The sequence below is a fragment of the Dromiciops gliroides genome, chromosome 3 (assembly GCF_019393635.1).
Source record: "Dromiciops gliroides isolate mDroGli1 chromosome 3, mDroGli1.pri, whole genome shotgun sequence".
NCBI classification, from domain to species: Eukaryota; Metazoa; Chordata; class Mammalia; order Microbiotheria; family Microbiotheriidae; genus Dromiciops; species Dromiciops gliroides.
In genome coordinates this window covers 37,068,285-37,095,338 of record NC_057863.1, presented here as the reverse complement: position 1 = coordinate 37,095,338, position 27,054 = coordinate 37,068,285, and the positions used below count along the sequence as shown (strand labels likewise).

The window sequence follows — 27,054 nt, the reverse complement described above, 5'->3', positions numbered from 1 at the left end:
CATGATCCAAAGGGACTCTCTTGTCTACCTGAGCAATAGCATCCATCCATCAACCATACTGCATTTAGAATTGAACTTCGTGGGCTGAATCTAAGTAGAAATTGAGTTAATTTTGAGCCCTTTCCCTCAGAGTCTGATATGGCATAAGAGGAGTGTGTCCCCAGTGGCTTGGGGGAGTGGGGAGCAGAGGATGTCTGTATTTTTGGCTTTACTTTATCTCTTCAGTAAATATCCACTTGTCAAAGCTCATTGGTGTTCATCAGTCATGGAACTGAGGCACAAATAAGTTAATTGGGACAACACTCTGAATGGGGACCCAAAACAATAGCATTAGAGAAGAGATGGCCCCAAACCCCTCAAGTATACCCTGGAACCTAGAAGGGGAGATGTAAATAGCTTTGTTCTGGGAGAAAGAGTCCAGAGGCTCACTGCCCAATTATATTTTAACATTCACTATTCATAGAGTACTGGGTTATCCATCCTGTTGTGACAAAAAACACTCCAAAGTAAAATAGTAACGTGAAATATACTAACGTTATTACAAGGAGATATGGCCAGTATCACACTCTTAAAAGGCTATTTATACTGGGATTAACCTATGGTTTTCTGGCTGTTAGCAAACCTGAGCATAATATTAATGGGCCATGTAGAGGGATCAATTTTCTCTTTGAACCAAATAATACAGAAGTACCATACATACAGAAACACAAATTGAGACAAACCACAGGGATCAATGACAAAGCTGCATTGGATTCTTTTTTCTCTGGAAATACATATGGACTGAGCAAGGAGCTTCAGCCAATTTCACATCTTCCTATAAGATGTCATAAACAGTACAGCTGTTGTGTCATTTGAATATATATATACAACACATCTGCAATATTCTGTTTCCTTAAGGTTTTCATGACCTTTGTTTTATATAAATATATTTATGGATTACAAAAAACATGTCTATTTCTGAATTTACCATTTTCTTTCTGGAATTCACTGAGCAAATTTGCTTTAAATAATCATTAACACTGTAACAGACCATTTTATAGACATTACGCATAGAAATCAGTGATCTGCAGTCTTGGAGGAGTTGCAGAACTCATTGTTTATTTTATTTTCTGACAATTATCACACTCTTAAAAACTATACAGCACATCTTTATGTTTTATATTAGCACGCCTCAAGACTTAAGAATTTTGTGGCACTCCTTGAGATAAGTAGGGACACTCAAGTATCTCCCCAAAGCAGGGTTTAGAATCAGAGAAGTAGCTTTGCCTCTCAATACTGGGCTCAGTTTATGAATTGTATCTTTCGCATGTTCTATCAGAAAATGAAATACTTTTATAGATATAAATATAAACTGAAACCTTGGTGCGAGATTATACCAAATCCATCCTGGATCCCCCCATTAAGTATTTGCTGCAAGGTGGTCACAATTCTAGGTACAGGACTATACACTAAAGATCTGGTATAGTTTAATGAATTAATTGATTACTTTGTGCCAGACACTGTTCTAGGCAGGCAAATAAGGAGTATACAAAGCAATGAAGGAAAACACATTCTGCTTAAGGGTGGTGAGAATACATATACAAAAGCAAATATAACAAAGTTAATTGGAAAGAGAAAAGGGAGAATATTAACAACTGATGGGACCAGAGAAGATGTCATGGTGAGACTCCATTTGAAATAGGCCTTTAAGGAACGTGAGGCTGAGATGAGGAAGGATTTCATTCTAGATATGGGAGTTCTCTGAAAAGGTACAAGATGAAGCACTGAGTTGGTGAGGAGAGAGTCATAGTTCAGTTTGGCTGCAATGGAGAGCTCTTGAAACAGGAGTAGAACAAAATGACCTGAAAGGCTAGTCAGGGGGTCATACTCTAATTGGCCTTGAATGCCAAGATAAGCAATTTATATTTTATCCTCCAGAAAAATGGGGAGCAAATGGATGCTGCCATTTTCCAAAAATAATATCAAGGAGCTTACAAATTCTAAAACAATTTATTATCCATTTAGTCAGGCATTTGAACAATATATATCAATGTCTTTTTAAATGATCACAGCAGGAAATATTCTGATACCTTCAAATTAATTATGTAAGCCCCAGCTATATAAAGCACTTAAATCTTACAATCCTCCACAACTTCTATATTTTGAGTCATCAGCCCCTCTCTTTATGCTCACTCACGGGCACAGTAAGAACAATTCCCTGAAAGAATGGCCTTATTTTCCTAAAGCTGGTCTTAACCTCAGGGGAAGCATCTTTAGCTGACTGCCTTCTCCTCATTTGCCTCCAGGAAGGTAAATGGAAGTCAGTGAAACTGACACAGCCCACACAGCAGGAGAAATTAATTTACCAACTTAGAGACATTGGCATAATTTAGGGCGTCCATATTGGGGTTTGACTGGTCCTAAATGTAGACATTTATCCACTTCATCTTTTTAAATGTCTTTTTTTATTCTATCACACATGAAAACGCTGATGAAAACTATTAAACTAGAAAATATTTTACTGGCTCATTATTTGTTTCATCTCTCATTTGGTTTCTATGATACTATATTGTAGCTTTGGTGGATTTTCAAAAGGTCATTCCTTACTACACCTTCCTCTTTGGGAGGATTGTGTCCCAGGGTCACAGAACCCATAACTATTTTCATTCTGGGAAAGATGATACCTCCTCTTAAATTAGAATTGAAATGTCAATTGATAAATAACTTTAAACTCATAAAAATAATCTAAATAAAAATATGAACTCCATTAAGACATATGAGATAGACCAGTAAAACAGGCATGAAATTAATAAATTAAAAGACAACATGAATAACTTCCATGAGAAATCATGAAATATAAGATTTTAGACAGGAAACAGGTAATATTTTCCTTCTCTTTTCTTCAGCATGTTAAGCAGTTTTTGAAATACATTAAAAGTAGGGTTGAAATATTTCGTTGAAGGAAATTAGCTGTTCACTCTCAACACCAAATGTGCAATGAAAATATTTTTTTCTCTATTTATATAAAACAGACTCTGTGCCAGGGGAGAATTATGGGAGTGGGGAAAAGGTAAACCCTGTGTGAAAAATGTGTAATAAAACAGGATCTCTTACCTCTGCTACTAGTTGTTGAAGAGAAGGAGATGCTACAGGATGAAGGCTTGAGTTACCCCTTACAGGGTTATGAAGGCTGACATAAGCTACCACATTTTTCTGAAGCACTTTCTTGAAATCCTGCAACCAAAACAAGTATCCATTTTTAACATAGATGATGAACACTGAATCTGGTTTTCTTTCTGAAGTTTTGGTTGGAGACCAAATGTACTTTGGTTTATACCAGCCCATTCATTCTAAATTTGATGAAATTGAGACCCACACAGATGAATTAGCTTGGCCAAGGTCACACAAAATGGTAATTGATAGAACCAGGATTCAAATGACAAGACCTCTGACTTCAAATCCAGTGTTATTTCCATTTATATCTATTTATAACCTATTTACAAACAGTATCTACATAAAATCTATTGAAGCAACCTAATTTACCTTTACTCTTCATTACAACAAACCAGAATTTTATATTTATTACATATATGTTGATAGAGTAAAAATGGCCCACAAAAAAAGGAAAAAGAAAAAAAATCTATTTCTAAGGCAAGATAGTGGAATTTAATGGACCAGGGCTCAGGTGATATGGGTTCTGGTATGATTGAATTTGACTCCATCATAGCAATGAGACCCTTGTCAAGTCATCTCCCTTCTCTACATTCCAGTTCCATTATGTATAAAATGAAGGCACTGGATAAATTTCATGATTTTCTGATTCTATTACATTCTATGAAGTATGCTTCAACTTGCATCCAAGAGAAGCCATATTTCACAATTGTCAGACAAATATACTTGAATTTTTAATTCAAGAATTCAAATTCAGAATGGAAAAGACCTTTTTCTTCAGTGAAGTCATTAGTTGGATTATAACTGAGGTAGAGATGTGATAGGTACAAACCACTTTAATGGTTCCAAAAATATGTTCTTCCTTTTGCAGTAATGAGCTCTTCTCTGTGTGAAGTAGTTCTTTTGACAGAGCAAAAAGGATATTATATCATTCAATCCTCCTCTCTCTCTCTCCATTACTCAAAATGCCTGATAATTTCTGGTTTGTGATCTTAACATTCAGTGAGGCCACCAATCAGATTTTTTTGTTCCAGTTATTGGAAGGTCCCCTTGCCCCCTAGTGTATGGTGGATACCAATGGAAATAGAATGTTGAAGGACATGTATGCAGAAGTCTCTGCACTATGGGCAATGAAGGCCTGAAGGAAATTTTTTCCATAACTAATTTTCCACCTAACCCCCTCCTAAAATTTTAAGACATCTCTATAAACTGTACTGAAATTGTTTCTACAGTAATCACTTTTTTTTGTTTTTGGTTTTTTTTTTTTTTTTTTTTTTTAGTGAGGCAATTGGGGTTAAGTGACTTGCCCAGGGTCACACAGCTAGTAAGTGTTAAGTGTCTGAGGCCGGATTTGAACTCAGGTACTCCTGACTCCAGGGCCGGTGCTCTATCCACTGCGCCACCTAGCTGCCCCAACAGTAATCACTTTTCCCTCACAATCTACTATTTGAAAGCACAATGAACTCTCACCTATCTTGAATAAATAATCATTTTTTTTGGATGGAATTTGTGATGATCTATGCTACCTCTAGAGTAGAGATTTTTTTAGACAATGTCAGGCCCTGATCTTTCTTCTCTCTAATCCATTTTCCACACTTCTGCCAAAACTAAATTCAGAAGGCATTTATTGAGCACTTACTATGTTCAAAGTCTTCTACTAGGAGCTGAGCCAAGACTAACAGACTAGTCAATAGCATGAAGATGGTAACATACTTCCCTGGGTAAGGTAGATAAGCTTATCAGGGATTTATTAGTTACGTCTACTAATGAGGAAGAAGGAAAGTAGTTCTAGTGAAGATATTGAGTAATGAGATTTCTACTCTAGAACTTAGACATAAATTTAGACAACCCACTGGTATCTGAATTACTCTAAATCTTGCTTTCAAGTTTATTGATCATTAGTTCCTAATCTCTTTAATGATAGCTTTGAGTTTCAAGGGATTTTTGTCTAAGTAGAAAAAAAAAACCAGTAAGAGATGACAAGTTAACACAGTTATATGGCATCCTCTGCTCCAGGGATGATGGGTGATCAGAGAAAGCAAACTAGGATGGGGAGATGGAGTGAAGAATAAAAAAAAAGATCCATCCCCAGCATGAAGTGCTTTGGGCATAGGAATTTAGCTAGAACTTGGTTATCCTGATAAACAACAGCTGAAAATATAAACATGCTTTGAGATGATAGGGTCGCTAGATCAATAGAAAGATGATAGATAGTGCCTTTATTAGTATTCAGATATTTAGCTATCTAAGTCTCAGATACAACTAGTTATGTGATCCTAGGCAAACCACTTAACCCCGTTTGCCTCAGTTTCCTCATCAGTAAAATGACTCCAAAAAAGAAATGCAAACACTCTAGTATTTTTGGCAAGAAAACCCCAAATAGGGCCATGATGATTGAAAGACTGAAACAATAAAAAACATTTAGATATCTATTATCAAAAGATATAAGTCTTAGAAGTGGAAGAAGCTATAACAATCTTCTAGTCTGACCATTATGTTTTTTGTTTTTGTTTGTTTGTTTGTTTGTTTGTTTTTGCCGGGCAATGGGGATTAAGTGACTTGCCTGGGGTCACACAGCTAATAAGTGTCAAGTGTCTGAGGCCGGATTTGAACTCAGTACTCCTGAATCCAGGGCCAGTGCTTTATCCACTGCACCACCTAGCCGCCCCAACCACCTAGCCGCCCCTCACCATTTCGTTTTACAAGTGAGGAAATCGGGAACATAGTAGGGGGTTACAGACAGAACACTGGGTTGGGAATTGGATTCTCTGGGTTCTATTCCTGGTTATGTTCATAATATGCCATAGGATTTTGATCAAGTGAGCTTCCTTTCCCTCATTCTATTCTACCACAATTTATTAGGCGACTGCTAAGTGCAAGGTCATTGTGATATAGTGAATAAAGGGAGAGCCATATTGACCCAAAGGCCTGGGTTCAAATCCTGCCTCTCATACACTAGCTGTGTGACTTTGTTTAAATCTCTTTACCTCTCAGTGCCCCCAAATAACCCTCTCACACTATAAGTGGTAGAAAAGGTAATGATCTGCCTGGGTAGATGAATCTCCTCCCCAGGAGTTTCCTATGCCAGTGAAATCATAGGTCTATTCTAAAACAGAAGGGACAGGCATTAGTTACATAAAAATAAAAAAAAAATGACCTGTTCCCTGTTCTCAGAGTCCTCTTATCCAAGGAAGATTTCTTGGAGAAAGTAACACTTCATTGGTCCTTTAAGGAACAGAAGGATTTCAACAGATGAAGATTTGGAGGCAATGCACGCCAGGCATGGGGGAAAAATGTACAAATGCATGGAGGTGGGAAAGGGAAGGAAAAGAATGAGGAATAGTATAATCTGGAGAGCTCTTGGGGTATGTGGAAGGCAGCATGGCATACAGAGGGAGAAAGATCCTGGTTCAGGCCCTACTTCTGGAACATACTGTCTGTGTGACTCTTGAATGTCAAACAACTTACTAAAATTCCAAGCAATCATTCTTCCTTGCTAGAGATAATTTCCTGATTCAGTAGGTCCCAAACCAATGAAATAAGAGGTCCTGTCTTGTTAGGCTGTCTAGTAGAGGAATGGTGGGCACGATGGTTATTTTGTCCCACAAATAGCAGAGAGGTGCCAAAACTTCTTTAGTGGGGAAGTGCCCTGGTCAGATCTGCATATTAGAAAGTACTTTTGTCAGCCATAGGAATTATGCCCCAGAGGTGGAACGGTTGATAGAGACTATTGTGTAGCAGGCAATGGGCTCAGTCCATTACCCATATTATCTCACTTGATGCTCACAAGTGCTATTATTTCCATTTTCACTGAAGAGAGCTGAGGCAGATGGAGGTGAAGTGATTTGCTGAGGATCACACAGCTATAAATTCCTGAGGCGGGACTTGAATTTAGATCTTTCAGATTTCAGGCAGAGTGCTCTGTCCATTGTACCCCCCAAATGCTTAAGAAATGCTGGTTAACTGATTGACAGACTGAAGATTAACTAGGGAAGCTGTTTGAGGTGACAAGACTCTTCATCAACTCTCTTACATTCCAGGGAGGTCACTTCTAGGGATCTGTCCTGGGGAATCTCATCCATCTATTGGTCAAGGCTTAGCTATGTTCTTCATCAGTGAAAGTGAGGCCACCAGCTTCTCCCTCTTTTTCTTCTTTGATGAGCTGCTTTGGTCACTGAAGGTAACTGGGCCTGGCCTGGGTCCCTGTCACACCTCTATGTCACAGCATGATCTGCATCATACTCTTGCCCATAATGGGGACAGTTCAGGTCTCTATTAACTTGTAACACATTGCCTCCAGTTAGACTAGATTATTGCAAAGAGCCTTCCCAGTTTAAATAAAACACACATACACACACAGAAGAAACTATAACTTTTTCTGGACCCACAATTGTGATAGCCAGAAGTTTGAATAGAAATTCTTAGAACAGACTGAGATGAAAAATTTCTGGAAAATAGGTCTTGTGATTAAAAAAGAAAAACCCGCTAGAAAAAGGTTGTTCTTTCTTCATTGTTATAACCTTTTTCAACTGCCACAGAAAGTTCCAAAGAAAACTATGTCACAAAAGCGGTCGCGTGACTTTTCACATCTTCAAAGAACAAGATTAAGGAATAGAAGTTTGAGGAGTTGGCTCTTTTTAACTGACATCTTCCATCTTAAGTACAAGTTTTTGAATTTAACGTTTTATTTTTTTCTTCTATAATATTCAGCTGAATTAGTTCTTTCAATACAGAACAACCATCAATACCTTATTTGCATAATGACTATATTCAAATGACCATGATAGATGGAGATGAATTTCCATAATCAGAATACTGTTTATTAATTTTGAGATGTCTACTTTCCTCTAAATTGAAATGACATATTGACCAAAGACAGTGTTTAAATATGTCTGTTGTGTCATTCTGTAGGCACTGTGCATGAGCTAATGCAGACAAAAATAAATTCACCTCATGGCTAACCTTTGGGCCTTGAAATCTTTCCAAACATCTACTTTTTTTTTGCAGGGCAATGAGGGTTAAGTGATTTGCCAGGGGTCACTCAGCTAGTAAGTGTCAAGTGTCTGCAGCTAGATTTGAACTCAGGCCCTCCTGAATCCAGGACTGGTGCTTTATCCTCTATGCCACCTAGCTGCCTCTAGGTTTATTTTCAAATGATAAATCTACTGTCCAGCTTCAGGCTTGTACATAAAGCCTATTCAGACTGGTAATCAATCAAAAATTTTCGAACAAATATTGGTTAATCACCTTCTGTGAACCCAGCACTGTACAAAGCACTGGCAATACAAAGACAATAGTCCTTGACTTCAAGTAGCTAACATTCTAATTTGACCAAGTTTGAGCAGTCTTAACTGAGACAATGAGGCAGGGCCTTATGAATACTACTGAGGCATAACAGTTTCAATATCATAGAACTGGAACTGGATAGGACCCCAATGATGATCTAGTCTTACATTCCTAGTAATTTTAAAGACAGGGAAACAGGCCCACAAAGGTTAAGTGATTTGCCCAAGGTCACACAGACAGTATGTATCACAATTGAGATGTGAACCCAGGTTAAAGAATCCCCATACTGATAAAATCATTTATCTTCTTAATGTAACAAAAGAAAACAAGGGAACATCCCATAAATATTTTTTTTTCTGATTTCCATGACCTTTCTTCTTTAAAAGTGGTGACTATATACTGGATTCAGTCTGACTAGAATGTTTAAAAATAAAATTTGTTTCACTAGTATATTTGTCTTCTAGGAGATTTGTAATTTTCTCAAAAATCTTGCATATTTAGGAACAATAAGTATGAAGAATTCAGAGAGATGTGGGAAAGCCCATGCAAAGTGGTCCAAAATGAAGAGGGAAAAGAAAACTATAAAAACAATAAAATAACAAAAATGAAGAAACTTGGCATTTTTAACATAAAACAAACAGAGGGTATATATCATAAGATACGTGTTAAATAAAAGCAATAAACTCAGGGCAAATGCAACAGACAATATTAGTACCAAATTATTAAAATGGAAGAACAAAACATAAGCTACAAAAGTTGAAAGTTAAATGTTTTATCAGTCAAAATCACTCCTTGAAGAAGTTTTGATGAACTGTTTTCATGGAAATAGCTTTTGTTGGTGGACACGGTTGTTTGGATTCTCATAGAGTCACAGACAAAGATGGAGAGGGTCACCTGTTCCAACCCTCTAATTTTAGAGATTAGGAAACTGAGGCCCAGGGTGATAAGGCTACTTGCACGCTGGTAGTGAAAGCCAGAGGTGGGTGGGTGTTGTTGTTGTTGTTGGGAAATGCCTAGTTTAAACAGAATTCATTAATAATTTTGTTTTTAGTTTCAGTTTTTACTTTTTTGTTTAGTTTTGTTTTTTGAACAGCAAACAAAAAATATAAGAAAAGAAAGACATTTCAGTATTGATTCTATTACTTTGGGGTCTTTAAATTTGTGGATTGAGTGAACTTATTTCATCCATCCATCCATCCATCCATCCATCCATCCATCCATCCATCCATCCATCCATCCATCCATCCATCCATCCATCCATCTATCTATCTATCTATTTATTTTTGCGGGGCAATGGGGGTTAAGTGACTTGCCCAGGGTCACACAGCTAGTAAGTGTCAAGTGTCTGAGGCCAGATTTGAATTCAAGAACTCCTGAATCCAGGGCCGGTGCTTTATCCACTACGCCACCTAGCTGCCCCTTGAATGAACTTATTATGAAGCCTAATCTTTTCATTTTGCAAATGTGGAACTTGAACTGGCTCAAGATCATGCAGATCAGGGGTAGCTAGGAGGCCCAATGGATAGAGCACTGGCCCTGGAGTCAGGAGGACCTGAGTTCAAATCTGACCTCAGACACTTAACACTTACTAGCTGTGTGACCCTGGGCAAGTCACTTCACCCCAATTGCCTCACCCCCCCCCCAAAAAAAAAAAGATCATGCAGATCAGTAAATGGTGGAATTAAGATTTGAACCCAAGACCTCTGCGTCAACATCTGGTACTCTAACATCTCATACTGACTCCTACTGTTTGAATTTTATTAAAAATGCCAGAGTAGACAGAGAGCATGACAAACATCAACAAGAGAGGTTTTGACTTCTAGAACAACAGAATGCTATAGGTAAAAGGGACAACGCTTTTCACGCTTTTCATTTTACAGACAAGAACCATGACATTCATGTTAGGGAAATTAATTGTGTTAGGTGATAAAGGAAGTTACTGGCAAAAGGAGAACAATGCCTTGGATATCACAAATCCTGGAGAGTATCTGGATATTTTTCAGGGAATGTCAAGGTACATCTTGAAGTACCTAAGAGGCGTCAATTCCTCTGAATTCAACATGATTATTTAATATTATTTATTTAAGCCTAAGAAAATACAGAGTACACTTCCCCTAGGTTCCCTTTTACCTCTGCCCATTCGTAGGAGCCGATATTGCCAAACGATGTTCCTCCCCAAGAGCAAAAGATGATGGTCCGATCGGGTCTCCAGCCTCTTTTCACTTTTAACATCAAGGCCTGAATAAACGCTGTAATGATGGCAGTCCCGCTGGCCCACTCTTGTCCACTGTAACCATAAGGAGCATGATGGTGGCTGCCCACAATGATATACCGGTCTGGGGAAAAAATAAACATTTTTACAGTTAAGTCTTGAAAGTAAATTCATTGGCAATTTATACTCATTATTGGACAGAAGAGCAGTAATTCAGTCAATGTTTACCCCTAGTATGTTTTGTCCATTCTTCTGGTTCCTGGTCTGCATCTGTCATTGTATATACAGCTGCAGGTAGGATAGTTCAATGATGCAGCCAGGATTAGGAGATAACACACTGTCCTTTGAAACACTCATTAATCAAACACACAAACATGTGGCAGCGAAAACCTTTGTGTAACATTTTCTAGAAGTGTCATGGGAGGTGGCCTATAAACAGCCTTTGTGTGTTCATAAAATATTAATTAACTGTTGCCTGATGGGTCATCTTTTTATGGAGATTTGGAAACATGGTCATTGTAATAAAAAATATCAAATAAAAATGGATTGTCTTATAAATTCCTTTCTCCCCTCAGGGTTAATTGGTTTTTGTAATGTGGCTTCCCTATGTTTCTCCCCTTCTCCTTGCTAAATGGGAAGAAGTGGACATTCAAGTGAGGGATATTAAAACCACTTTTTTGATGCACAACAGGATATTTTCAGAGTGAAACAGAGAGGCTATACCTAGGGTGGGATTTTAAGTCTCACTTTAACTGACAGTGAACTGGTCATCTTAGGCAACTCCCTAACTGTTGCCTGACAGATGAGTTGTAATTTGTCATGGTGGAAGGGCAGTTCTCATACCAAAAAAAAAAAAAAAATCACATACCCTTGGTATTTTGAATTTTTTTTTAACCAACTTCCCAAAATTTGTCTGGCCCAGTTATGTCTCACCAACTTGATAGGTTTTCATGGCTCAAGAATACATTGTTTAATTACCTTGCTGACCACAGTACTAGCATTACAAGGTGCAAATAAAACTACAGTGTGGTTGGTTGACTTTTGCTATTATTGATTGATATTGATTCTAAGTCTAGTGCAATATTTATTTGACCAAGTGACCCTGAACTATCCCACGAGAAAGAACTTATTCAGAGGTTCATAAGCTTCTCTGCTAATTCATAAGATCATAGATTTACAGCTAGAAGAGACATCAGAAGCCATCTAATTCATTCTCTTTATACTGCAAATGAAGAAACTGAGGTCCACAGAGGTGAACAGATATACCTGGGATCATTATTTAAACCCAGGAAATATGACTTAAATCTCGTTCTCTTTCTACTATACCAAGGGTTCCTAACCTGAGGTCTGTGAACTTCTATTTTTATTAGTCTGATTACTACTTCAATAATAATTATATTCCTGCCTTACTTACATTCCTTTGTATATATTTATACTTTTTTGACATTTTGAAAATTATTCTTAAGTCTCTTTATCTCCTTAGACTTCAGTTTCTTCATCTATGGGATGATCATGAATTATCATTGATAATTAATCCATTAAATTGTGAGCTCCTTAAGCACAGAAACTATCTTTTACCCCCTTTTTTTGTATCCCTAGGTTTTAGCATAATGCTTAGCACATAATAGTCATTAATAAATGTTGACTCACTGACTGGATAGAGGTTACTCGTGGCTATACACCCACGCCCTAGATGCATAGATGCTATGTAGCTCTGGTGCTGTGGTTAAGGAAATTCAGTCGACACATTTTGGGTTCAGTATAATTTTCCATGGATTTCTTGGTAGGAGAGAAGGAAAAAGTATTGTCATGCTGGAGATGGGCACTAATGTTATATTCACAAATGGATGTTCCTTGGCCAGCTTGTTATGGGGTTTAAGCCTACAGCTATAAACCTTGGATTAGCAAATGTCATTGAAGGGTTTAATGTTTTATTTTATCTTCCAGATGTGCTCTAAATTTATGACTTGAGATTGCACTTACTTTTGGTAAACTATATATCAAAAAGTCTTGTAATATAACTTTGTGACTTGCTTTTATGTTCAAAGTCACCTCGTTAGGGCATTACAAGAATGGGTACTGAGATTGGTCATGTTAGTATTCTAATGGAGAAAAATAATGAAGTTTTATGCCCTGCATGGTATTGATTATAATGTTGATTTATATCAGTTTTATGTTGATCTTTTTAAAGATTGAACTTGAGTAGAAAACAACTTTTTCTTTTCTCCCAAACAAGGATAATTTTCGCCTCTGATTTTCCAATAGTAACTGACAAATACCATAAGGACAATAAATCCTCCTACTGCTTCAGCTAGAGATCCTTCTGATGGAAAATCATTCGATTGAAATAGCTCGAATTCAATAGTTAAAAATGACAAGGACTATTTGTTTCTGATGTTTAAGATTGTTGGTTCATTAAGCATACCGGCTCAAGGGGTATTCAAGTTTTCTAACTCTAAGAAAATTTCAGAAAGTCCATTACTACCTCTGAACTTAATAGATCTAGAATGATACCAGTGGACTCTCTAGAACTGAGAAGTCTTTATCCTTCCAGATAAGGGTTTCTTAAACTTTTTCCACTCATGACTCCTTTTTGCCTGAGAAAATTTTATGTGACCCCAGGGATATAGGTATATAAAATAGGTATATGTAACTTTTTCTTGTTGCCAAATTTTTTGCAATCCCCCCATTCTGTTACCTGACCCCATATGGGATGATGACCCACAGTTTAAGAACCTAGGTTCTAGATTAGGAACCTGGGGACCAACTGTATAGGCTTAAGATAGGATCAGTTACTCTCCACTGTTAACCTGATTAAGATCATTCAAATATTTATTAAGCATCTGTTATGTGCGGGACTATGTGATGGGTATTAGTGGATTATGAAGATTAAAGGAGCCTTCTAGAAGCTTGTATTCTACTGGACAGTCCAAGTCCTATTTAGCATGAAGTTCACTGGATATTCTTCCATAGAGATTATTAAAACCAATGTCTTTTTTTTTTGTCAATGTCTTTTGTTTGTTTGTTTTTTGGTACAATGACAAACTCACTAAAGTTATTGTAAAGAGCCATCATTCCACAGAACAAACAAAAAAAGGAAACATTAAAATTTAAAGTCCTCTGGTTTCCATCGTTTCTAGGTTGGACAATTAAATTATAGCATTTGTAGGATTTACAATTATTCCTTGTTGCTCTATAAAAATTCAGTCCATCATTGCTTCGTTCTACTTACCAGGAAATGAAGCTCCCTTGAGATAGCCAATGACATTGGTGAGTGTCTTGTATTCTGTGACTGTCTGAACCTTCATTGTGACGATTCTGATTTCTATAAGGGAGGGTGCATAAAAGGGCAATTTTAATATGATTTTCCTTCCCTTTCTTTCATTTTCTTTAAATGCTTTTTTTCTACTCAAAACATGAATGTACAATAAATAATATTGCATTTAACCAAGTTTAGCAAGGAAAGTGGCATGCATGCCACATAATCTAATTTTTCAGGTAATGTTAACCATTTATTTTAACAATACTTTCTTAAACAGAAATATATATATATATATACACATTATATACCTAGATAGATTGAAATAGATATAGATATATAGATATAGATATTACACTCAAGGATCACAGACAACTCAGGTCAAACATAATGATTAATCAGTCTTGCTTCCAGATGATGAATGTTGGAACATACTTCCTTCCTTTCAATACAGAGATGATGGGCCACTTTTGCAGACTATTATTAGACTATCATAAGTCATCATTGCTGTAACAGAGTTTTATTCAACTGGTTTTTGTTGTCATTGGAAAAGACTACCGGGAAGAAGAAGAAGAAGAATGAATGATCACTAGAAAGGGAGTATGATTCTAAATAAAAGTATCAATAAAAGTATATTATATGTTTTTGTTATTTAAAATTGGGCATACTAAATCTACAAAGAGGCAGTGAGTTGTAGTAGGTAGCAACACTGCTTCAGAGTCAGGAAGGCCTGGGTTCAAGTGCTAACTCTGACATACACTGCCTGTGTGACCTTAGACCAAGGTCTTAACCTCTCAGTGCTTAGAAACCCCATATCTCCTTTTCTTGCCTTTCCTGTCTCCCTAACCCTGAGGTAAGTAGCAATCGTCACTGGTTGCTTTTACCTAAAAGTACCTTCCTCCTTGACAAACCAGTGCATGTATTCTAATCAGATGTAGACTGAGAAATAAGATAAAGTTGTTTGTTAAATTGTGTGTAAAAAATGTAAAAATCAGAAAGAGCAGATGGGCTCTGAATGAGGAGGTGAGAGGTTCTTCTCTGGGTAACATGAACAAGCTTTACTTCATGGCCTTTGAGAGATCTCTATTTATTCTTCAGAAATCTCTCCTTCTCCCTCCTCTGCCTTCCCCTCTCTGAATAAACATGACTGATTACTCTTATAGTGTGAATTTTACAGCATTTTCTGATGTTGGACGTTTGCAGAGCACTTGTGTCAGTATTAACTGATAACTGTTTAGCATGTATAACTACTTGTATTCACCTAAGTGGTGAGAGACTCTTGGCATTTATACAACACACTAATATTGTAATTGACTTACAATGCCAATGGTCCCCCAAAGCATCCCTTCTTCAGGATTCTGCTTTCATTCACAGCACCCTAGTGCCTTGCACAGTGCTTGGCAGGCAGTTGCTGCTTAAGAAATCTTTCTTGAAGAACTGATTGGTTCTAGACAATCAAGCTGTCATAAATGGGGGAACTGAGGACATCTGAGAGCTTGGGACACAGGCACCTTTCTCCGTTTCATTCTGAACGAAATTGGAAATCATATCAGGATCAGTCTTCTCTTTACCCTTTTATATATGTGAGGAACTGTCCTAGTCTAAAGGGTCAAGTGAATCCTGGACAGTAATTCACTTGCAATAGGGCAGCAGCAGTAGCTTAAATGTATGCTTTTTAGATATCATTGAACTTGATTCTCATGATAACCTTGTAAGGTAGGGACTATGAGTATTATTATCTCCATTTGACAGGTGAAGAAACTGAGGCTCAAAGAAGTTTAATGATTTGTCTACAATTTGAAAGATAATCATAAATGTTAGAGGCAGGGATTCAAACTCAGGTGTCATCCATTACCTACTTCAATCCACTCTCTACCATATCAAAGTTAAGTACGCATGTCACTTTCTATAGGAGGCCTTTCTCTTCCCCACGGCCATTTACTAGTACATTACCTTCCAAGGTTATAGTCCAATACACACACACACACACACACACACACACAGGACGTGTGTGTTTGTGTACATATATACAAGATTCTATACATATATATGTATTGTGGACATAGATATATATTATATATTTGTCCACATATATACAAGATGCAACCATATATACACAAGATATATGTATAATGCACAATTGTGCATTTATGTATATATATACACCAATGTGTTCATATCTACACAAGATACACACATATTATATAATATACATTTATGTTATATGTACACATAAGATGTACTGTTTATATGAAATATATGCACTATGGGCAACACATATGTGTGTGGTTCTGTACATACATACATGATGTATACACATGCACAAGATACATGTGTATTGCAGAATACAATATACATGTATATACTTACATATATAATGTACATACATAAGCTATGTTTGTATGAGTGAACAATACACACACACACACACAAATAAGTTCCTTGAGGGCGGAGACTATTTTTTGCTTTTTCTTTCTATCTCTGAGGCTTAGCACAGTGCCTGCCACATAGTAAGCACTCAATGCTGTCATTGACCATTAATCACATGAGTAACCTTCAAATCTACTAGTGGTAGAGTAAGGACAAGACCTTCTACTCTCCTGGTGTCACACCAATTTCTCTCATGAGGCAGTTAAAGTAGGAGGGCTCAACTATGCTAGCAGGATGAAAGATCCCTGGATGCCTTTTCTTCTCCCTATTTGAATAGGTGAGCAAACACATATCCACATAGGTGTGTCCAGGGTCATGGGCAATATCATGAGTTTCAGTGGTCTAGAAGGTCTCGAACTTCAGGGCCTATCAAGTGGAACTGCAAGGAGGGACATTTTCTCCATCCCAGCAGACAGTCAGTGGCGAGAAGAAAAGTCCAAGCTCCGGCCTGGCTGGTCAATAGACATGGATATAAGGGAAGCGTACAGAACCAAGGTGAAAGATAAGAGTCAAAACCCAAGTTTTCAGTAAACTGGACCAGGGGACCAGGGTTGGAGTATATTAAGCCAAAGAATATGGAAAAGAAAGGTAGTTTAATCCCTCTCATTAGAGTTAAAGCTTCCTCCAGGACTGAACATGGTCTCACTGTGTAATTGGGTCCAATGAGAGGACCCCCTGATTAGAAAATAAAGATGGCTGAGTACTGCAGCCCTTGGAGACCAGTGGCAGCTTCAATTATTAAACTACTATGAAAATTCTGTACATTTACAAAGAACCTTTTAAACTAATGATTTACATATTTTGGTTTATTCTGTGTTCAGTTACGGCAACTTCTGTAAATAATTGAAGGTAGAGAAGCTTAAAAAACAACAACAACTAAAAAGTTGTTAAATAAAAAATATCTACAAAGGGTACAATGAACTGGGGTGGCAGGGATCAAGAAAGCCTTCATGTTGGGGGCGGCTAGGTGGCTCAGTGGATAAAGCACCGGCCCTGTATTCAGGAGGACCTGAGTTCAAATCCAGCCTCAGACCCTTGACACTTACTAGTTGTGTGTCCTTGGGCAAGTTACTTAACCCCCATTGCCCCACCAAAAAAAAGAAAAAAGGCTTCATGTTATAGAAGATAAAACCAGAACACCTTCAGAAGTAGTTTAAAATATTAAAACTATATTTATACGCACGATATATTCATTCAAGGTAGCATCATCTAAACGTATATTTGTCAAATGTTTTACAATCTTAAGAGTGGCAAGATTTGATGACAGTTTTGGATGTGAAATATGACTTCAAGCTTCCAAAATCTGTTCCTCTCCAGAGAATTCTTGTGGGTTGAGGGGGTGTCAAAGTCAAAATGTATGGAATAAGATATCAATTTCTGCTCCCACACTTCAGCCCCAGGGAAAAAGAAGGGGTGCCACTGTATGGAAGCACCCAACCTCATTGTGTTTTTGATTCAGATTTTTATATGTCAGTTTCACACTGAGGTCTTTGGAAGTTCTCCTTTCTCCAGATGCTGTGTTCCTCCCCAAATCTGACTCAGGTTAATAGGAAGTCACTTTAGTGTTTGAGCAGAAAGAGAACCATCAAATCCCACTACTGAACCAGATCAAGATCTACACTGTGGATGCTTACTTGGCCAGATCTGTTAGAAGGGCTGGAGGCAACGAGAGGGCACAAAGGAAAAAATAAGTTGAAATATGAGACTGCAAATAATATGGCTTTTTGGTAATCAACTACAAGTCACAGAACACCAGAGTTGGTGAAGAATTTAAAATGAAACCTACTCAGAAGTTAATGTGGGGGAGGGTAAGAGAGGTGAGCCGGCTGTGAAGCACATAAAAGAGAAAAAGGGTAAAAAATACAATCAAAGAAATGGAAGAATGAAAATGATGGGCTGGTCATGTGGTGAGAGATTGCCAGGGGACAGCCTGTGTGTTCCACTAGGACCCTAACAATTCCAAGAGAAAGCAAGGAAGCCTACCTCCTGCTTGACAAAGATTTGCTTATAAAAGAGAAAAAAAAACAGTTAAGACAAAAGAAATTATCGAGGAAGGAAGCACAGGAGCAAATATAAACTCCTTGATAGGCATCTATGTGGGCAATGGAGAGAATTCTCAGCTCAGTCAGAAAGATCTAAGTTCAAATCCAGTCTCAGACACTAGCTATGTGATCCTGAACAATTCACTTAACCTTTTTCTATCTCAATTTTTTCAACTGTAAAATGAAGATAATAATAGAACCCAACTCCCACGGATGTTGTGAGGATCAAGTGAGATAATATTTGAAAAGCAATTAGCAAAATGCTGGGCACATAGTAAGCTCTTAATAAATGCTTGCTCCCCTCCTTCACTGTCCCTTCTGTTTGTCATGTAAGATTCATCTCAACCTGGCTCCTTCCTACCTTTCCAGTCTTCTCTCATGGTACCTATACACACACACACACACACACACACACACACACACACACACACACACACACACATACACCAGTATGCACTATAGCACAACAATAAGTGCATGCTATTTCATACCTAAGAGGCAGGTCTTTTAATTGACTGTCTCCCATGTCTGGAAAACACCACAGTCCATACCTCTTGAAATTTCTAGTTTCCTTTAAGACTTAAATACTTCCTTCTATACAAAGCCTTTCCTGATTCCCCCCAAAGATGCTAAAAACCTTTGTGTCTGTTATGCAAAACTAGCTTGTCTTCATTTTGTACACACTCTGAAGATATATACATATGTTCATATATTGCTACATGTACATATGGAAATGTTATGTCTTATGTTAGAAGAGTGGGGAGTCATCAGTTGATATCCTTCTGGCAAGATGGGGATCAACTGGGTCTTACCATAGTCTTCCTATTGCTCCTGAGGGTCCACCAGTCTTTGATGACCATCCTGCTTTAATCTTTGGACTCCTATGCATTGCCATCTGATTTGTGGTTGTACCCTAAGGACTCTTGGTCTTTATCATTGGATTTGTATACAAATGTAGTAATGACAATCAGGTCTTTTTATCTGCCCTATAATGGAATCCTTGAATTTGTGTCTCCTCCCCCTCCCACCGTCCATAAGAGTATGATACCTCAGACTCTCTTGTTTTTATTTTTTAAAGTTGTACTTGTATCCCCATGCTAGCACAGTGTTTGGCACATAGTAAATATGTAAAATATATTTCTCCATTAAGTTCCATTCCATTCCACTAATAAATATTTGATGAATTGGGGGAAAAATCAGTCATTGAACTTTGCCTCCTTCCCCATAAGTGGTTTATGGATTGAGAACTAATAACAATAATGGACATTTATAGTGTACTTAAAGTTTGCAAAGCCCTCTCCATATAGGATGTCATATGGGTCTCACAATCAGCTCAGTGAGATAGGTACAACATCCACTATCATTTCCATTTTTAAAATGAGGAAATTATGGCTTAGGGAGTTGGCTTAGTTCACTGAGCCAACAGCAGGTATTTAATAGCAGAGCCAGGATTCAAATCTATATCTTTGAACTCCACACCATCCCATGGCTTCTTGGAACTTTTCAAAATCAGACTAGAATTCAATTGGATCGAACAAGTCCAAAGGTAATCAAGTTTCTTGATCAATTTTGACCTCATAACCTCTGGGTCATGTCAAATAACAGAAATATATTTTGCAGTGACAGCCCTTTGTATCTGTTAAAAGTCCTGACAGAAGCACAGGGCTTCAGTTTAAAATGTCTCAAACTAAGGTTTTCAATTTAAGTGACAGAAAGACTCAGAGGTTTCTTCGATCAGGTATACAAAAAGTAAACCTTAATTAAGTGACAACAAAAATCTCACTTCCCCATGCCATTCCTCTGAGGGAAGAGCTCAGCTGTCCTGACAACTGTCTCTTTAGTCTTGATCATTTCAAGTTATGAAAAGAAATACTTCATGAGCTATGTTCTACCACTGTTGTTTCTGAGGTATGACAACAGAAGAGGTTTAAGGGAGGAATGCTCCTTTAACTGAAGACATTCCCTTTAAGAAAAATGCCCTGGGCTCTTAAATGCTGTGTAGTATATTGTGTTAATTGTTTTTAACACTTCCCTGCATATATCTTTAAATTGGAAAGAATGAAAAGTGCTCAAATTCAGCCACAGAGAAACAAGCAAGGGCAATTAATAACACACTATTATGAAGATAAATGTATTAAAATATTACAAAATAAATATGTTTTTAAAGAGTAATTTAAAGTCTGGGTAGAGCATTACATTTTCAACTCCTAAATAATTCATACTGTCTCTGGGGAATTTTGTAGTGAAGAAAATAATGCTATTTCTAGTTCCTTTTCTCTTTATGACAATTAACACATAGAGTACTTTAAAGATATTCTCTCATTTGAATCTCCCAACTGTGTAAAGTAGTTACTACAGATATTGTCCCCATTTTATATGTGAGGAAACTGAGGCTTAGTGAGCTGACCATAGTCATATAGCTAATAGAAGTCAGAGTCAGGAAGTGAAACCAGATTCTATTGGCTACAATAAGAAAGAATAAAAACTAACCCTTATATAGTGCTTTAAGTTTGATAAATTGCTTCACATTCATCATCCCATTTGAGCCACACAACAGCCCTATAAAATAGGGTCTATTATTGTTTACAATTCTCAGAAGAGGAAACTGAAGCCCTGAGATGTCACGTAATTTAGCTATATTCAATATGGTGCAGCTAATATGGATTAGAGCCAAATTTGAACCCCAGTTTTCTTGGCTCGAAGATATGGATTCTTTCCACTATGCCAATCTCATCAATTCTAATCATAACATGGAACTTCCTCAGAGACAAGGGGAACATTTAAAAAAATAAAAACTAAACCAAACTGACAACAATAACAAAAACAATAACCCTTCCTCAGAGATAATTTAAAGTGACCTGTCAAAAGTGAAGTCACCTTCCAAAGAAGTGACTCTGGGGGTCTCAGATGTGACATTAGTGCAGCTCCAACTGGCCAATGGCCCCAGGCTCCAGAGGCTTCCAGGCTAGCTCCAGCGGTAGAGGCTGGAGCTGTCTTCTGGGCCAGAGGCTGGCTAACATTAGTGAGGCTCATTGCAGGGATTACTTCAGAGAGATGGTTTCTCTTTTCTGCTGTAGCAGTTTGTTAAATCCATCTACTAAAGCTGTAGATTCATTACGGCTTTCCTCAGGTAGAGAGGTCCTGAACTGACACTGATGAAAATTCAGATCCTTATTTTTTTTTAGAATAAGATAATAGTTTAGGGGCTAGGGAAAGGAAACCAAGAGAGAACTCTTTATTAGAAGGGTCATAAAAATAGCCATTAAAAGAACTCTGTCAAGAAGACCAGGATGCTAAGTATACTGGAAGTAACCACTCCAACAACAAGACACTGGATGGGTGAGAGCCAATATTACAGACACTGGGTGTATGGGACCAACCAAAGGACTGCATCTACATGGAGTGCTGACTTCTGAGTGCTGTAACTGGTTTCACTAAATCAGAGTTCAAATGCTGCTTCTTCTACTTACAGCCTGTGTAACCCTGGTCAAAGTGCTTAATCTCAGTCTGATTATGTGTTAAAATGAGAAGGGTGGATAAGATGACTTCTAAGGTCTCTTTCAGCTCTAGAATTCCAATCGTTTGCTCATATGGGATTAAAAAAAATGAATAACTGGGAGACTGTCAGAAAAGCCAGTGGACTGATGTAGTTATCTAACTGTTTTGGTCCCAGATGTAAATGAGGAGGATGGCAACTGGTATTTGATGGAACTCCGTGCTCACTCTAATGAAAAAGGAATCAAAGTGGGAGGGAGGGACAGAGGGAGAGAGACAGACATACAGAGAGACAGATAGAGGGAGAGACAAAGAGAGACAGAGACACATACAGAGACAGACAGAGAGACACAGACAGAAAGAGGCAGACACATTGACAGAGAGAGAAGGAGGGAGAGAGGAATAGAGAGAGGGAGGAAGGGAGGAAGGGGAAAGTTACAGAGAGAGGGAGGGAGGAAGGGAAGGAGGGAGAGAGAGAGGGGAGGAGGGAGAAGGGAGGAAGGGGAAAGAGACACAGAGAGAAGAGAGAGACAGCAGAGAGAGAGAGACAGAAGAGACAGAGAGACAGAGAGAGAGAGGGGTAGATGAGGATGGGGAGAAGGGATGTTATAAATAACTTCAAAAGAGAAAAGAAGGTTTGAAATAGCTGCTTTGAAGAGTGTGATAGTCATTATTTGGGGAAGAATGCAAGTATTATTGTACAGAGTTGAGGGACCAGTTGAAATTACAGAAGACAAATTTGTCATGAATCCAGTGAGCAGGGATATGGTTTTGTGAATTCCTTCAGTGGAATTCAACAGCCCATGAACAGAAGAGGGAAAGGAAGATGGTTTAGGTTAATCGAGGGTTGTGGTTTATAAAGGAATGAGCGGGTGAAACAAGGAGGGAAGAGACTCAAGAGGAGAAGACTGTGTCAGGTTAAACTACTTAATTATAGAGACAAGCTTGCATTAAAAAGTAAAGGAGGCCTGAGTATGAGTGAGCTCCTGGGAAAGCATGGAGGGATAGAATGTGTGGAGATTGAGGATGAAGATGCAGACCAAGGTTAGAGGGGTAAAACACAAGGAGAGGTGAAAGGAATGGAGGCTCCATTGGGATAAAAGATTTCAGAAACACAAATTGTGCAGGGGAACATGTGAAGACATTTCCAAATTGTGTTTGTTTTTCAAATTTCAAGAGCATTTCCATCTGTCTTAAAACTCAATGGACTGCCTGAGTGTAGAATGTTCAGTCTCATAGCATTCATCAAAAAAAGTCCCAATCTCCTTCTGCACTGACATTTCTGGTTAATGGCAATTTAAATATTTCCTGAAATGTTTCTTTCCTATTAGTTTTGAGCTCATCACTCCCTGTCAATTTATGTGTAATCATTTATCCATTTGATGTTCCAAAAGCTGAGCCCAAGTAATACCAAAATATGCAGATTTTTTAAGCAGCAGCAGTAGACCAACTAGGCTGACAGAGCTGTAAGTCAGAGTACCTTCAAATAGGTCAAGGATATAATTTATTCTTGCATTATATAGCTAGAAATTTAATTCTTTCTTAAGAGTTTATTGAAGTGTGAACAGAAAGAAAAGAAAGAAGCTATGTCTGAATATCCTTTTATATAGGATATATATAAAATGACTTGTACAATAACTTGTCATAGATGATGAAAAAATACCAGGAGGTTTCAGCAACAGAAAGCCTGCCCTTCTCTTCCTCATGAGGGACTGATCCTCTACATTCAAAGCCTTACTTTAATTTGATTCATTTCTAAATTCTACTCCCAGGTAGTCATTGCTGGATTAAAAATGGCTACTCTTTTTATCATTATATATAAGGCAATCTGCCCAAAGCTGAGACAAACTACTGTAGCAAACCAATATTTTTTTTTTTACATCTTAATTGAACCTCATAGACATAGACTGATAACAAATTGATCAATTGAGAAAACTGGAGAACACTGAGGACACACATGCTCAGGCAAATAGAGTGGAGTCCCGGTACAGGAAATTGATTCAATCCAGACAATTTATTCCTACCCTTTTCTCCACTATCATTCCCTCCTTCCTCACTCTTTTTTCTCAATTCCATCTTAACTATCTAGATAATGGCCCCCACTTTCTTCTGGCCTCTTCTAGTCAGTTTCATAAAGGTCTTTGGTTTTCATTTTCTGTGTGTCTTTCCATTGAATTGCCTGAATGGCTTTGGGGGGAAAGAGAAGAGAAAAGAATGGGCATTTTTTGGGTACCTACTATGTGCCAGGCACTGTACTAAGTATTTTATGAATATTGTCTTACTCGATCTTCCCAACAACCCTGTGAAAGCAGGTGCTATTGTTATATGCAATTTATCATTAAGGAAACTGAAGCATACAAGGGACTTCCCCAGGGCTACACAGCTAGTCAATGTCTAAGGACAGACTTAAATCACCTCTTCTTGACTTCAGGCCCATCATGCTATCCATTGTAACACCCAGCTTTAGACAACTCTGATTCAGAATACAAAGATTTGAAGGAGTTGGATGGACAGTCAATTTACTTGCACAGGCTTTCTGGATTCCCAGAATGGACTAAGAATTCTATCCCACTAGTTAAATGTGACAATTTTCTTTCCACTTCGCAATGCAAGTTTCATTTTAAAGTATAATTCATAGAATTAGTTATTTATGCCAAGTTCTCTTATACTTTTTAGTACTACAGTATAAAATTGTGTAAAACACACACTAAGAAAAAAAATAACTATCATCTTTGGCTTGAATGCTTGTAAGCTCCTTGTGTTTATAACTAAGCCACTTTTCTGATTCATCGCCGTATATATATATATATATATATATATATATATATATATATATATATATATATATATACACATGCACACATATACGTATGAGTGTATGTAGATGTGTGTATAGTTGTTGTTGCTCAGTCATTCAGTCATATTTGACTCTTTGTGATCCCATTGGCCATCCCCCATCATTTCCTGAAGTCTGTCCAAGTTCACGTTCATTGTTTCCATGACATTATCTATCCATCTCATCTTCTGCCATCCCTTTCCCGTTTTGCCTTCAATCTTTCCCATCAGGGTCTTTTCAATGAGTCTTGTCTTCTCATTGTATGGCTAAAGTATTTAAGCTTTAGCTTCAGTATTTGTCCTTCCAATGAAGAGTCTGAATTAATTTCTTAAAGTATTGACTGATTTTGATCTCTTTGCTGTACAAGGAACTTTGAAAAGTTTTCTTCAGTACCACAATTCAAAAGCTTCAATTCTGCCTCCCCCCATAGCTTTCTTTATAGTCCAGCTCTCACAGCCCTACATTATTGTCAGAAAAACAATAATTGTGACTACCCAGACCTTTTCTGGCAAGCTGGTCTTTCTGTTTTTATATGTGTGTGTACACACAGATAGATAGATATCTTGACTTATTTATATATCATATTTAGAAAAACTTTTAAAAAATGTAACTGCATTTACACACACAATTATGAGATGGATCACTTCTGAAAAATCAAAGAAAGATTTCCAAAAGATTGCATTGTAGGTGAATTTGAAATTGCCTTCAATTTGTTGTTTTTTAGTCATTTCAGCTGTGTTCAACTGTTTATGACTTCATTTGCACTTTTCTTTTCTTTTTGTTTTTGCAGGCCAATGAGGGCTAAGTGACTTGCCCAGGGTCACACAGGTAGTAAGTGTTAAGTGTCTGAGGCCAGATTTGAACTCAGGTCCTCCTGAATCCAGGGCCAGTGCTTTATCCACTGTGCCACCTAGTTGCCCCATCCCTTTTGCAATTTTCTTCACAAAGATACTGGAGTGGTTTGCAATTTTCTTCCTTTACTCATTTTACAGATAAGGAACTGTGACAGAGTTAAGTCACTTGCCCAGTTAAGTGACTTACACAGCTAGTAAGTGTCAGAGACTGGATGTGAACTCAATTTTTTCCTGACTCCAGGCCTGGCATTCTATCTACTGTGCCACCTAGCCGCCCCTGCCTTCAATTTCATGACCCAAATATATGGACTTCTCAATCACTTGTTCAGTCATATAAATCACAGAGTAATGCCATTTGAAAGTTGGAAGGTGAACTTCTGAGGATACAGTACAGGACAGCAATCTCCACTGTAACCGACCCACCAAGTGGTCATCCATATTCTCCTTGAAGGTTTCTCACAAAAATGAACCCATTCCACGTTGTTTACCATCCCAACCACCCTCGCCCCCAATCTCCTTAAACTTCTTGTTCTCACCATGGCAGTCAAATCGACACAACCCCTGCTTCTGGACTAGGTATCTTATATAACTTCTATAGAACAACTCACCACCCCTGTGACTTCCCAAACTTTTCTCCTTGGCCACCAATCCCTTATAATTGTTATCCCCCGCATTAGACCATAAACTCCTTGAGGATAGGGACTTGGGGTTGTATTTTTATCACCATTCTGACATACAGTAGGTACTTTATACATTTTTATTAATTAATTCCTTTAGAAGTTTTTTTGTTTGTTAGTTTTTCTTTTTTCTTTTTTGCTGGGCAATGAAGGTTAAGTGACTTGCCCAGGGTCACACAGCTAGTAAGTGTCAAGTGTCTGAGGCCGGATTTGAACTCAGGTCCTTCTGAATCCAGGTGCTCTATCCGCTGTGCCACCTAGCTGACCCTAGTTTTTCTATCAAATCTAAACTTGTCTCTTGACATTTTCTGCCCATGGCTCTGGGTTCTGTTCTTTGATACCAAAAATAACAAATCTTTCCCCATTTCTGAATAACCACCCTCTGAATATTTGAATGCTAAGTCTTCTCTTCTCCTGGCTAGATATCTGTACCTCCTTTAGTTCATCCTTATATACCTTAAACTCAAGGTCCTTGAATATTGTGGTTACCCTTCTATGAACTCTGTCCACCTTCTCAAAATGTGGGTCTGAAAAGTGAAAACAATCCTTTAGATGGGATCCTGTTAGGACCGATAGAATCGTCATGTCCTTTTCCCTAGGTACATAGCACAGCAGGATTCACTTCTTTCATACTAGTTTAGATGTGGTAGGGATCTGAGAGTCACCCAGTCCAACCCTTTCAATATAAGGATGAGGACACTGAGGTCAAAAGGGAACTTGCCCAAATTCTCACAGTTGGTAACTTGCAGAGCCAGGATTTGAACTCATCTTCCCATTAGCTCCAAGTTCTTTCCATTGTCCCAATTCTTATTC

The 27,054-nt window shown here is 37.8% G+C and overlaps 1 protein-coding gene across 1 annotated transcript in view; it reads right to left on the bottom strand.

Annotated features, from left to right (window-relative positions):
• The window catches only part of NAALADL2 (N-acetylated alpha-linked acidic dipeptidase like 2), a 1,062,489-nt gene that overhangs the window by 356,882 nt on the left and 678,553 nt on the right, over window positions 1–27,054 (bottom strand). The window contains exons 7-9 of the mRNA XM_043995545.1: window positions 13,881–13,973; window positions 10,567–10,772; window positions 3,094–3,213 (exon numbers count right to left, since the gene is read on the bottom strand). Coding sequence (XP_043851480.1) covers window positions 3,094–3,213; window positions 10,567–10,772; window positions 13,881–13,973 — 419 coding nt within the window. The remainder of the gene's footprint in view (window positions 1–3,093; window positions 3,214–10,566; window positions 10,773–13,880; window positions 13,974–27,054) is intronic.